Source organism: Nerophis ophidion, linkage group LG04 (assembly GCF_033978795.1).
Source record: "Nerophis ophidion isolate RoL-2023_Sa linkage group LG04, RoL_Noph_v1.0, whole genome shotgun sequence".
NCBI lineage: Eukaryota > Metazoa > Chordata > Actinopteri > Syngnathiformes > Syngnathidae > Nerophis > Nerophis ophidion.
The window spans coordinates 61,632,653-61,645,354 of NC_084614.1; the positions used below are offsets into that span (position 1 = coordinate 61,632,653).

The 12,702-nt window shown below is 39.7% G+C and overlaps 2 protein-coding genes across 4 annotated transcripts in view; one reads left to right on the top strand and one right to left on the bottom strand.

Annotated features, from left to right (window-relative positions):
• The window catches only part of LOC133551686 (fibroblast growth factor 1-like), an 819,097-nt gene that overhangs the window by 124,892 nt on the left and 681,503 nt on the right, over positions 1-12,702 (bottom strand). The gene's annotated exons all lie outside the window — the stretch shown is intronic.
• Positions 1-12,702, top strand: part of LOC133551681 (rho GTPase-activating protein 26-like) — a 154,647-nt gene that overhangs the window by 104,857 nt on the left and 37,088 nt on the right. For all 3 annotated transcript variants that reach the window (XM_061898653.1, XM_061898652.1, XM_061898651.1), the window contains exons 14-17: positions 656-721; positions 946-1,020; positions 1,557-1,641; positions 5,263-5,321. In XM_061898653.1, coding sequence (XP_061754637.1) covers positions 656-721; positions 946-1,020; positions 1,557-1,641; positions 5,263-5,321 — 285 coding nt within the window. The remainder of the gene's footprint in view (positions 1-655; positions 722-945; positions 1,021-1,556; positions 1,642-5,262; positions 5,322-12,702) is intronic.

Sequence of the window (12,702 nt, forward strand, 5' to 3'; positions counted from 1 at the left end):
GCATGTTTTTTTTTTTTTATATATCAATATATTTCAAAATTCACATTTTTTGTGGTTTCAACCCCTAATGAACCATGAACCAATAATAATAAAAAAAAAAATAGCAAGCACAGTAAAAAGTTGTTTTAAATGAATAAAAATTACTGTTTTTGGACATTTTAGTTTGTATTTATTTATTTATTTAGTTTGGGGGGATATTTCAAAACCCATTCACAGAATTCACAATTTTCTATCAGTCAACATGACGCTTCACATATCTAGCATAATCTAATAAACAAAAGTGCTAGAGGTGCGTACAGAGTGCCGCTTTTCAGTCTTTTTCTACTATCCCGTCTCATTTGTAGCTCACATTAAGTCCATAATTTGTCTTGTGTATGAATTATTTTGGAGTTAACTCTGCATAAGACTGGCCACAACAATAGGTATGCATGTAAAATATAACATTGCAAATGCCTTCACACATAGGTTACTCTTCTTTTTGTTTCTCAGTTTCTAATGACACTGGCAAATTAGCTTAACATGCTTTATCATGCAAGTGCATATGTACCTAGTTAGTGCAGGTGTTGCTTGTGCAATAGATGGCTGGGAGTCAAAATTCCTTTTGACGGTACAATTGCTGTTGGTAGTCACTGTGCTCTCTCTTTCTCTCCTGCAGTGGCCAAGCTGGATGTGATTGGGTTCAACGTGATGAAAAAATTTATATATGCAGTGGAGACTCGAGGTAGAGTGCAACGCGTGCTATAAATGGCACAGTTGGTACACACACTACCGGGATTGACACCCCTACTGTATGTAATGCAGCTACACAGAAATGAAGCATCTCGGTATTTGGAGTAAATGAAATAGTTTTATTTCCCTGAGTCGGGCTTTTACCTTCAAGTGAAATATGTTGCATTAAAGGCTTTTTTAGACTCATTTTTAGAATCCTTTTCACTTCTTTTCCAGGTATTGACGAGCAGGGCTTGTATAGAATCGTCGGCGTCAGCTCCCGAGTTCAGAAACTATTGAGCCTCGCAATGGGTATGCGCCAAAACACACACCGTAAAACACCCACGTTTACACACACACACACATCTGTTTTTGTCCGTGGGTGCAGAACTTACAGTATGTGCATTTCCAACTTTTGTGAGAACACAGTCCTGCTAAATGTTCCTTTTGGCCTCAAGCTTAAAATTAACGCGTGTTTAGTTCTCATGTTAGTGCATTAGGTCTCCATTTGTAGATTAGGTCAGCGTCCTGATCTATACCAGCTCCACAAGATGGCTGTTATGTTCTCTATTGGCTTTATCTACCTCTACATGTCAGATGTTTGTTGCACTTGCCATACTGTCATTTACAATGAACTCATCAGTTGTTATAATGCTGACTTAGCAGCTTGTTGATTCTATCATTGGTTATTTTGCTGCTTTTTTGTGCAATATACTCGCTGGTAAGTGTCCATGTGGTCAAAGATAACTTTTTCTTTCTACTTTTTCCATCCACTCCAATCATTTCCAACCAGCTTGAAAAAAAAATACCAGCTTTTAATAGTAATGTTAATTTTTATTGTCCGTCAGATCCAAAGACCTGTGCTGACGTGGAGTTGGAAAACTCAGAGTGGGAGATTAAGACCATCACCAGTGCTATGAAGCACTATCTCAGGTTTGTGACGAAAAGGCCAGTTTGAATTTAATCAAAGCCATACAAATGTGTATTTTTATTTTTTTAAAGTTTTTATTTAAATTTTTTTAGACAGGACTGTAATCTATTTGTGGCAGTGGTGAGTTGGTGGGGTGGGGCATAATGTATTTCATTTTTATTTTTATGTCAAATTAAAATGGACCAACCGGCGAGTGCTTATGGGGAGGGTACCACAACAGCACCCGGTGCTCGATGAGAAGTGCGATATGTGTTTTGATGTCAGACTCTTGTCTCCATTAGATTTGTTGCTAGTGGCTTTTTTGATTAGAAATATGTAGGGCGGCCTGATTAAAATCGAGCAACAAAGACACCACCAATTTGGCAACACCCTCCCACTCAGTTTTCTTAGTCTTTGGCAAACTAGGTGTTATAATTATGGTACGTTCTAATTGACATTGATCTGATATCAGCAAAAAAACAAGTATCGCATTATATTCTCTTGCATGTAAAATACAAGCAGTGTTTTCTTGTGCAAAGTTGGACAGCCATTTAGCATCTAAATGTCCTCCAATATGCACGCAGGGCTTTTTTTTTGTATTTTAGTGAAGTCATTTACAAAAAGGTAAATATGGTAGCTCCTAGTAGCCCGTAGCTACACAACAGCTAAGCATACAATAGCATACAAGCTAAACATACACAATAAGTGTCTTTAATTGAACAATTATCACCTGAAGGTCCCTAATGTCATCGCTTATGTGCAGTGATTTCTCCAGATTCTCTGAATCTTTTGATGATATTACAGACCGTATATTGTGAAATCCCTAAATTCCTTGCCATAGCTAGTTGAGAAATGTTGTTCTTAAACTGTTTGACAATTTGCTCACGCTTTTGTTCACAAATTAGTAACCATCGCCCCATCCTTGTTTGTGAATGACTGAGCATTTCATGGAAGCTGCTTTTATACCCAACCATGGCACCCACCTGTTCCCAATTAGCCTGTTCACCTGTGGGATGTTCCAAATAGGTGTTTGATGAGCATTCCTCAAATTTCTCAGTCTTCTTTGCTACTACTGCCACTTTTTTTAAACCTGTTGTAGGCATCAATATCCAAATGAGCTAATATTTGCAAAAAATATTGTTTTCCAGTTCTGGTCTTTGCTGTCTATTCAATTGAATATAAGTTGAATAGGATTTGCAAATCATTGTATTCTGTTTTTATTTGTGATTTACAAAGTGTCTCAACTTCATTGGTTTTTGGTTTTGTATGACAAACCATGATGTTAAGGTTTAAGGTACACAATTAGTAAAAAAAAAGTTAGCATAAATTGTTTGCATGCTAACATTCTCCCAAGTATGCTAATAGTTAACGTGGTAACAACGATAAACTGTCAGGTTAACTTGGTCGGCAGAAAAGAGTATCATAGACCATGATTTTTAGGTTTTAACATACACGATTGGCAAAAAAAAGCTAGCGTAAAATGTTAGCATGCTAACATCTCACATTTATGCTAACAGTTAACGTGCTAATGCAAGTTAACTATTATCATACTTGCAAGACAACACTGGGTATCACAAATAACAGGTTTGAACATAGCAAATTAGCAAAAAAAAAGGTAGGATAATACGTTCACATCAATCAATCAATCAATGTTTACTTATATAGCCCTAAATCACTAGTGTCTCAAAGGGCTGCACAAACCACCACGACATCCTCGGTAGGCCCACATAAGGGCAAGGAAAACTCACACCCAGTGGGACGTCGGTGACAATAATGACTATGAGAACCTTAGAGAGGAGGAAAGCAATGCTACTGTCCTTACAGTATGCTAACAATTAACGTGCTTACGCACGTTTGTTCAAATCGGATCAGAAATGTGGGATATGCTGTCAATTCTGTATTTCCCATTCATTGTCGATAGTGAGAAATCTTCTAGAAATTCCAAGAAAACCGAGAATGTGGGAAAAGGGAAAACATGTTTTGCTTTCTACATGTTTGAAGAGCAATGTGGGTTGATGGTTGATCGTGACGGTTTATCGGTCGAAACATTTTGAAAAAATGTTCAACATTGTATAACTATAAATAAGTCTATTCATTTGAACGGGAATTTCGGGAAAAAAAACATTTTTTGAAAATATAGTTAATACAATTGTACTAGATGATATGAATGGGTTGGTGTTGGAATTTTTCAAAGCGATTGAAAAATGTTGACATAGTAACAGATTCATTTGTATTTTGGATTTTCTGGAATTTCGGGAAAACCGGAAATTTTTACGCACTGTCGCTTTAAAATAACAAAATATTAAACAGTTTAATTAACAAGAATGTTTTGAAAGTGTAATGAACAAATGCGGTTGAAAAATGTGTATTGTGAAAACTTATCAGGAAAAGGTGAAAATAGGGTTTTGTAAAAAAGAGAATTCTGGGAATTCCTGGAAATGTTACGAACTTGGAAAATGGTAGTTTGATTGTCCAATGTGAGATGTGTGTGTGGATGGTGCAACAGTCAAATTGGTTGAGAAATGTGGGAATTGTGCAAGTTTAAAAGATGGCCCATTCTTTTTCACTGAGAAAATGTCCTGGAAAAACTGGAATTTTGGATATTGTGGGATATTTTTAAAACCATGTTTTTGGGGGAGCTCACGATTCCCGGTCGTGCCAACGTTTTGATACTGGAACGTTCCGATTGGATAAAAAATGTGAGCTGTGGAGCGCGCCAAAATTTTGTGGCGGAATAATAACAATAAATAGTTTTTTGGTGTAGAAAAACCAGAAGTAGAACACATCCATCCATCCATCTTCTTTCGCTTATCCGAGGTCGGGTCGCGGGGGCAGCAGCTTAAGCAGGGAAGCCCAAACTTTCCTCTCCCCAGCCACTTCGTCCAGCTCTTCCTGGGGGATCCCTAAGCGTTTTCAGGCCAGCTGGGAGACATAGTCTTCCCACCGGTCCTGGGTCTTCCCCGTGGCCTACGGGTTGGACGTGCCAAGGGAGGCGTTCGGGTGGCATCCTGACCAGATGCCTGAACTACCTCATCTGGCTACTCTCGATGTTGAGGAGTAGCGGTTTTACTTTGAACTCCTCACGGATGACAGAGCTTCTCACCCTATCTCTAAGGGAGAGCATTGCCACCTGACGGAGGAAATTCATTTCGGCTGCTTGTACCCGTGATCTTGTCCTTTGGGTCATGACCCAAAGCTCATGACCATAGGTGAGGATGGGAACGTAGATCGACCGGTAAATTGAGAGCTTTGCCTTCCGGCTCAGCTCCTTCTTCACCACAATGGATCGATACAACGTCCGCATTACTGAAGACGCCGCACCGATCCGCCTGTCGATCTCACGATTCACTCTTCCCTCACTCTTGAACAAGACTCTTAGGCACTTGAACTCCTCCACTTGGGGCAGTGTCTCCTCCCCAACCTGGAGATGGCACTCCACCCTTTTCCGGGCGAGAACCATGGACTCGGACTTGGAGGAATAACATTTATTTCCGAACAGACTGCCAGTTGATGCTTTATGATCAGCAGTATCCTAAAATTAGCATATTTATCCTTTTGAGACACTTTTAAATGTTTTTTTTTTTAATTCAAATTCCAATTTCAGCTGATATTCTTCTCTGTTCATGTTCCATCTTTTTTAAAAGGGTGCTGCCTGGACCTCTCATGACATATCAGTACCAGAGGAGTTTCATCAAGGCTGCCAGTGAGTATAGTTGCTGCCATTTGTGCCTCAAACAAGTTGAGGCCATGTTAAATCAGACAATTGCTATTTCACAATATGTTTGCGCTGTCACGCCAAATTTCTTCCCCCCTACAAAAACCTCCCCCCCCATTTACTTCCGGAGTCATGATTAATACAGACGTTTTGTTAACGCTATATTATGAAAATATAACGCTATATTATAAAAATACAGACGTTTTGTTAACGCTATATTATAAAAAAATTTAAAAAACTATTTACAAACACAAGCTATGGGATGACGCATTTACTTCCGGGGTCATGTTTCGATTTATGTCATCCCATAGCTTGTGTTTGTAAATTTATTTTAAATTTTTTTATAAGATAGCGTTAACAAAACGTCTGTATTTTTATAATATAGCGTTATATTTTTATAATATAGCGTTAACAAAACGTCAGTATTAATCATGACCCCGGAAGTAAATGGGGGCGGGGGGAGGTTTTTGAAGGGAGAAGACATTTGGCGTGACAGCGCCTCCAAAGTGGAAAAGACCGGTTGAATATATATTTTTCCCCTGGTATACTTGACGTACTTTTATATGAATAAGATATTTAATTTAATGAAACAACCAAGTAAAATTTGCAATTTTCAATGCTAACAAGGGATCGACTCAAAAAACGCTTAAGTTAAGTAAGGCTCCATTTGTCCAAAAATGCGCTAGCTTTATGCTAATAAACACAAGCTTTGCTATTGACAAGCCACTGAATAGCATTATCAATTTTACATTGAATTTGAGCCTCTTCAAATTTGTTAATGAAAACTACTACAAAGATGCACATTACAATCAAACAGCTGGTGCTTAATAATTAAATTTTTTTTTAAATATATACTGTATTAACAATTTGTAGAGCGCAACAGATCTTGAATACTGAACTGACCAATGCAGCATGAACTATACACTGCTACTATCTAACGTCTTGAGCTTGCAACTGCAATTGAAACTTAGGGGCCGGATTTACCAAGCTCCAAATACCACACACTAGACAGCATGTCCATCCATCCAATTTCTACCGCTTGTCCCGTTTGGGGTCGCAGGGGTGCTGGAGCCTATCTCAGCTTCATTTGGGCGGAAGGCGGGGTACACCCGAGGAAGCGTCGCACCTCATTGCAGCGCAATTAAAAAGGAGAGGGAGAAAATAACTAAGCAGGCACACGTAAGGTGGGGAGAGGCCGAAATCTCGCACAATATGTGTGGACAGGTAATAGTTAACACTACACGGCAACACCGGGGCTGAGCCACAGAAAAACAAGAAGTGTGAGTGGAGCCAAAGCAGGTTGATGAACACGACTTGATGGGTGAAGGAAGGAACTGGAAAGGTTAAGTAGTCAGGAAATAAGAATCAGGTGTGTGCACAGGTGGCTTCGCCCCGTGATCCAGAAACCAGGCACTGCAACACTAAGTAGACAGGCAGCAGCAGAGCTGCCAGATCATTACAGTAACTGCATTAACACTTGTTGTCACACATTATCTTTTCTTCTTTACTAAGCATTTCCATGGTTGTGTGCTTTTGTTCTGTTCTATCTACACTTTTTTTATGCTGCTGTGTTAAAGGCCTACTGAAACCCACTACTACCGACCACACAGTCTGATAGTCTATATATCAATAATGAAATCTTAACATTGCAGAAACCAGGCACTGCAACACTAAGTAGACAGGCAGCAGCAGAGCTGCCAGATCATTACAGTAACTGCATTAACACTTGTTGTCACACATTATCTTTTCTTCTTTACTAAGCATTTCCATGGTTGTGTGCTTTTGTTCTGTTCTATCTACACTTTTTTTATGCTGCTGTGTTAAAGGCCTACTGAAACCCACTACTACCGACCACACAGTCTGATAGTCTATATATCAATAATGAAATCTTAACATTGCAACACATACCAATATGGCCTTTTTGGTTTACTAAATTGCAATTTTAAATTTCCCGCGAGTTTCGTGTTGAAAACGTCGCGGAATGATGACGCGTACGCGTGACGTCACGGACTGTAAGGAAATATTAGCGCTGCACCAAACACGGCTAAAAGTCGTCTCTGTTCATGGCGTAATTACACAGTATTTTGGACATCTGTGTTGCTGAATCTTTTGCAATTTGTTCATTTAATAATGGAGACTATAAAGAACAATGCTGTTGGTGGAAAGCGGTGTATTGCAGCTGTCTTTAGCACCGAGACACAGCCGGTTTTGCTTTGTTTTTTGTGAAGCTTTAACACAGAGCGGTCAAGCGAACATGTTTTCTCTACGTCAACCAGCATGTTTTTGGATGGGGAAATTGTGATGTATATCCTACCAGAGAAATCATTGGATTATTCGTCGTCCTGCAGTAGCTGTTTAAAAGGCAGCTGTGAGCTTGACTCCTCGTCTTCTCTCTGAGACACTTTGTGTTCACCGCAGCCATCTGACCTCGAGGTATGTCCTTATAATCTTTTAAAATCTCACTAAAACACTATTAAAACAATAAGCAGATAAGGGATCTTCCAGAATTATCCTAGTAAATGTGTCTAATTACATTTGAAACGCTCACACTGCCGCCACCCGTAGCCATCGCGTTTTGTTTTTCTTCTCTAGTCTTTCACTATCAATATCCTATTTCACGAATCTTTCATCCTCGCCATAAATTAATGGGGAAATTGTCGCTTTCTCAGTCCGAATTGCTCTTACTGCTGGGGGCTCCCATTAAAAACAATGTGAATATGAGTGGAGCTCTGCAACTCGTGACGTCACGCGCACATACTTCCAGTAAAGGCAGGGCTTTTCTATTAGCGACCAAAAGTTGCGAACTTTATCGTCGATGTTCTCTACTAAATTCTTTCAGCATAAATATGGCAATATCGCGAAATGATCAAGTATGACACATAGAATGGACCTGCCATTCCCATTTAAATAAGAAAATCTCATTTCAGTAGGCCTTTAAGTCGAGCTCCTCCAAACCCTTTTGTGTAGCAATTCGTACGACTAAAAAAACAAAAAAGGTCAAACCTTGTGCAGCATCGACGCTGCAAAGGATTTAATTTGTTGGTTTTTAGTACTTCTCCTGTGTTGATGCAGTTCAATCACGAGGCATGCTGCCCACCTTTGCTAAATGCCTTCTTTATTTGCAGTTACAATATTGCAAAACAGCACCAGTTCCAAAACCAGTCAATCCATCAAAGGAAGCTAACAAGCTAAATCAAAAGTTAAGTGTCATGGTTTCTCACCAGAAAACACTGCCCAGATGATGCAGAACTTTGAAAGACTCATGGTCAATCCTCAAGGGACCGCTTAGTGAGTATAATACACACACGCATAAACTTGCTGGGGCTACAACACTGGGATAAAAGAGCCGCATGTGGCTTTAGCGTCACAGGTTGCAAACCCATGGTACACTGTAGATGTAAAGAGTTTAAAGGCCTACTGAAATGAGATTTTCTTATTTAAACGGGGATAGCAGGTCCATTCTATGTGTCATACTTGATCATTTCGCGATATTGCCATATTTTTGTTGAAAGGATTTAGTAGAGAACATCGACGATGTGCGCGTGACGTAACTGGTGTGAGGGCTCCTCACATCCTCACATTGTTTATAATCATAGTCACCAGCAACCCGCGCGATTCTGACCGAGAAAGCGACAATTTCCCCATTAATTGGAGCAAGGATGAAAGATTCGTGGATGAGGATAGCGAGAGTGAAGGACTAGAAGAAAAAAAAAAGACGAGGTCAGTGGGAGCGATTCAGATGTTATTAGACACATTTACTAGAATAATTCTGGAAAATCTCTTATCTGATTATTGTGTTACTAGTGTTTTAGTGAGATTATAAAGTCATACCTGAAAGTCGGAGGGGTACGGTGACCGCCAGTGTCTCTGATGGAAGCCATGGAGGAGCCAAGAAAGTCGCAGCTGCCTCTTTGACAGCTGCAGGTGGACTCAAGCTCCGCTCATGTCTTCGATAAGAGCCGACTTATTACCACAATTTTCTCACCTAAACCTGCCGGTTGACATGTGGTAGAGAAACAAGTTCGCTTGACCGCTCTGTTCCATATTAAAACTTCACAACAAACAAAGAAACACCGGCTGTGTTTGTGTTGCTAAAGGCAACTACAATCCACCGCTTACCACCAACACCATTCTTCTTTGTAGTATCCATTATTAATTGAACAAATGGCAAAAGATTCAGCAACACAGATGTCCAGAATACTGTGTAATTATGCGATTTAATCGGACGACTTCTAGCCGTGAGTGGTGCTGGGATAAAATGTCCGCTACAACCAATAACGTCACAAGCGCGCGTCAACATAAGCGTCATCATTCCGCAACGTTTTCAACAGGACACTTCGTGGGAAATTTAAAATTTGCAATTAAGTAAACTAAACCGGCCGTATTGGCATGTGTTGCAACGTTAAGATTTCATCATTGATATATAAACTATCAGACTGCGTGGTCGGTAATAGTGGGTTTCAGTAGGCCTTTAAAATAACCTAAAAAGGTAATTTTAAAATGCCTTTTAAGAATTTTATGAAACACAGGCAGTATGCTTTTTAAATGTATCCAGAATTAATGTTAGAGAGTAAGACCTATTTATAAAAAACAAAAAAAAGGCCAGTTAGGTTACTAAGTTGCAAGGACACCCACAGTGACTGCAATTCTCTCCTCTGCCTCTTCAGTCTTGCAGCTTTTGGGGTGATTCAAGGTCCCCCATTACTCAAAAGTGACTCTTAGAGGATTTTTGAACAGCAGTATATGCCCTCAATTCCTGGTTTATGAACACCAATTTTAGGAAAAATCCAATCATTCCCCTCACTTGTTTGCTCCACTTTTGAGAGAAGAGGCCTGCAAATGCTCATTTTTGAAGTTGTGATTTAACATCATGAGGAGAAAAACCTATTTTGTCATGGGTTTTTTTTAACATTTTTTTTTATTTTCCAACAGAGTTGGGTAGAGTAGCCCAAAAAGTTACTCAATTCATAGTACTGTTACTGTAGAGTAATAGGATTTAAGTAAAAGTAAATAGTAAGGTAGTCTTCCAGATTACTTAAGCAAGAGTATGTATTTATTTAGTGAAAAAAATACTCAAGTACTGAGTAACTGCAGAGTAACCTCTGATTTATTTAGTAGCTATTTTAATGGTACATTACAACCACAGTTAGTGTGTGTGTGCACATGGGAGAGACCAAGACAGAGAAAACCTACTAAAGCATGTAGTGTACCACAAAGGATGCACGTTTTACAGAAGGTATGACATTTTAACAGTGTTAATGTTATTGTTATGTGAGCTCATCGGGGTGACTAGGCGTGACATTTGGTGGGTTGTTGGCGGGTTGCGGGAGGTGTGGGAATGTTTATTTTTTTCGGCATGTCATGTCATATTCATACATTGAACGGGATTGATGCGATCCTATGCTTAATGGAAGCAGCATTTTCCAGTATGTATGGTACGAGTGTGTGTGAATGGGAGTGTCCATGTATGTGTGTTTACTATTTGAATGCCATCCCAGCAGGCGAACCTGACTACTTTCTTATATTATTTTATGGGTTTTGAAGACCTTGACACAGTTGGAGATTTACAGCACTGTATTGGTATTGAGAATAATATGAACTGCAATGTCTATGACCCTGAGCAAGTAAAGTCCTTTTATGATCTTTACAACTACTCATATTTACATTTGAATATTAGAAGCCTGAATAAACATCACATTGATTTAGTCTCTCTACTTTCCAACATGAGCTGTATGTTTAACTTTATTGCCTGTAGTGAATCGTGGCTTTCTGATTCCTCATGTATTGATCTGTTTGGACTGCATGGATACAATTTACATATAAAAAATAGACACAGTGGAAGAGGTGGAGGTGTGTGCCTCTGTGTCCGGAACAATCTTCATGCCAAAATATGCAACATTACCCTCGAAGATGATCTCTGTGAATCCTTGTTCATGGAGATCAACGACAAAGGAAAAAAGTTAATTGTTGGAGTACTCTATCGTCCTCCTGATTCACCTCTTGACACTTTTCTTTCCAAATTGGATGAACTACTACTCAGTCTAAATAAACTAAACAAAAACTGCATCTTTCTTGGAGACTTTAATATTGATATTTCTAAGGACGATGGAGCAAAACTGAACTTTATCAACACGTTACATTCCTCTTCCTTCTTCCCCATCATCAATAGGTTCACTCGAGTCACAGATGCCTCAAAAACAATAATCGATAACATTATTACTAACATCCTGAATACAAAGCTTGTGACAGGGGTGGTGCAATCCGATATCACAGACCACTTTCCCATAATACTATTCTTTGACTCTGGCACCCCCCCCCCCCCACCCCCCTGCCCCACCTCCTAAAGGTAAAACCAAAATACTCAACAATACAACTCTTCAACACCTAAATAATAATCTGCTTGCCAGGCAATGGGACTCTGTGTTTAATTGCACCTGTCCCGATGCTGCATATGAAAATCTATCCATCCATTTTCTACCGCTTATTCCCTTTCGGGGTGGCGGGGGGCGCTGGCGCCTATCTCAGCTACAATCGGGCGGAAGGCAGGGTACACCCTGGACAAGTCGCCACCTCATCGCAGGGCCAACACAGATAGACAGACAACATTCACACTCACATTCACACACTAGGGCCAATTTAGTGTTGCCAATCAACCTATCCCCAGGTGCATGTCTTTGAATGAAAATCTGATTAAAATAATTCAGGATGCTATTCAGGAAACAATCCCTGAAAAAACTATCAAAAATCATACCTCAGAAAAAAATCCCTGGATTACAAGGGGGATCTTTTAGTCCATCAGACAAAAGAATAAACTCTACAAATGTTATATTTCGTACCCTACCACTGTCAACAAAGTAAAATACACAAATTATAGAAATAAATTAACTCATATTATCAGGAAAAGTAAGCGCAACTATTATTCTGAACTATTACAAGCATCGCAGGGGGATTGTAGGAGAACATGGAACGTGTTGAATACTGTTTTCAACAAGGGATATAAGGCCACTGTTGTTCCGGATACAGGGTCACAATGTTCCAACTTCACTGTTTTTTTATAATAGAAATCTATTTGTGGCAGCATAATAATAATAATGATGATATATTAGGGCTTCACGGTGGCAGAGGGGTTAGTGCGTCTGCCTCACAATACGAAGTTCCTGCAGTCCTGGGTTCAAATCCAGGCTCGGGATCTTTCTGTGTGGAGTTTGCATGTTCTCCCCGTGAATGCGTGGGTTCCCTCCGGGTACTCCGGCTTCCTCCCACTTCCAAAGACATGCACCTGGGGATAGGTTGATTGGCAACACTAAAATTGGCCCTAGTGTGTGAATGTGAGTGTGAATGTTATCTGTCTATCTGTGTTGGCCCTGCG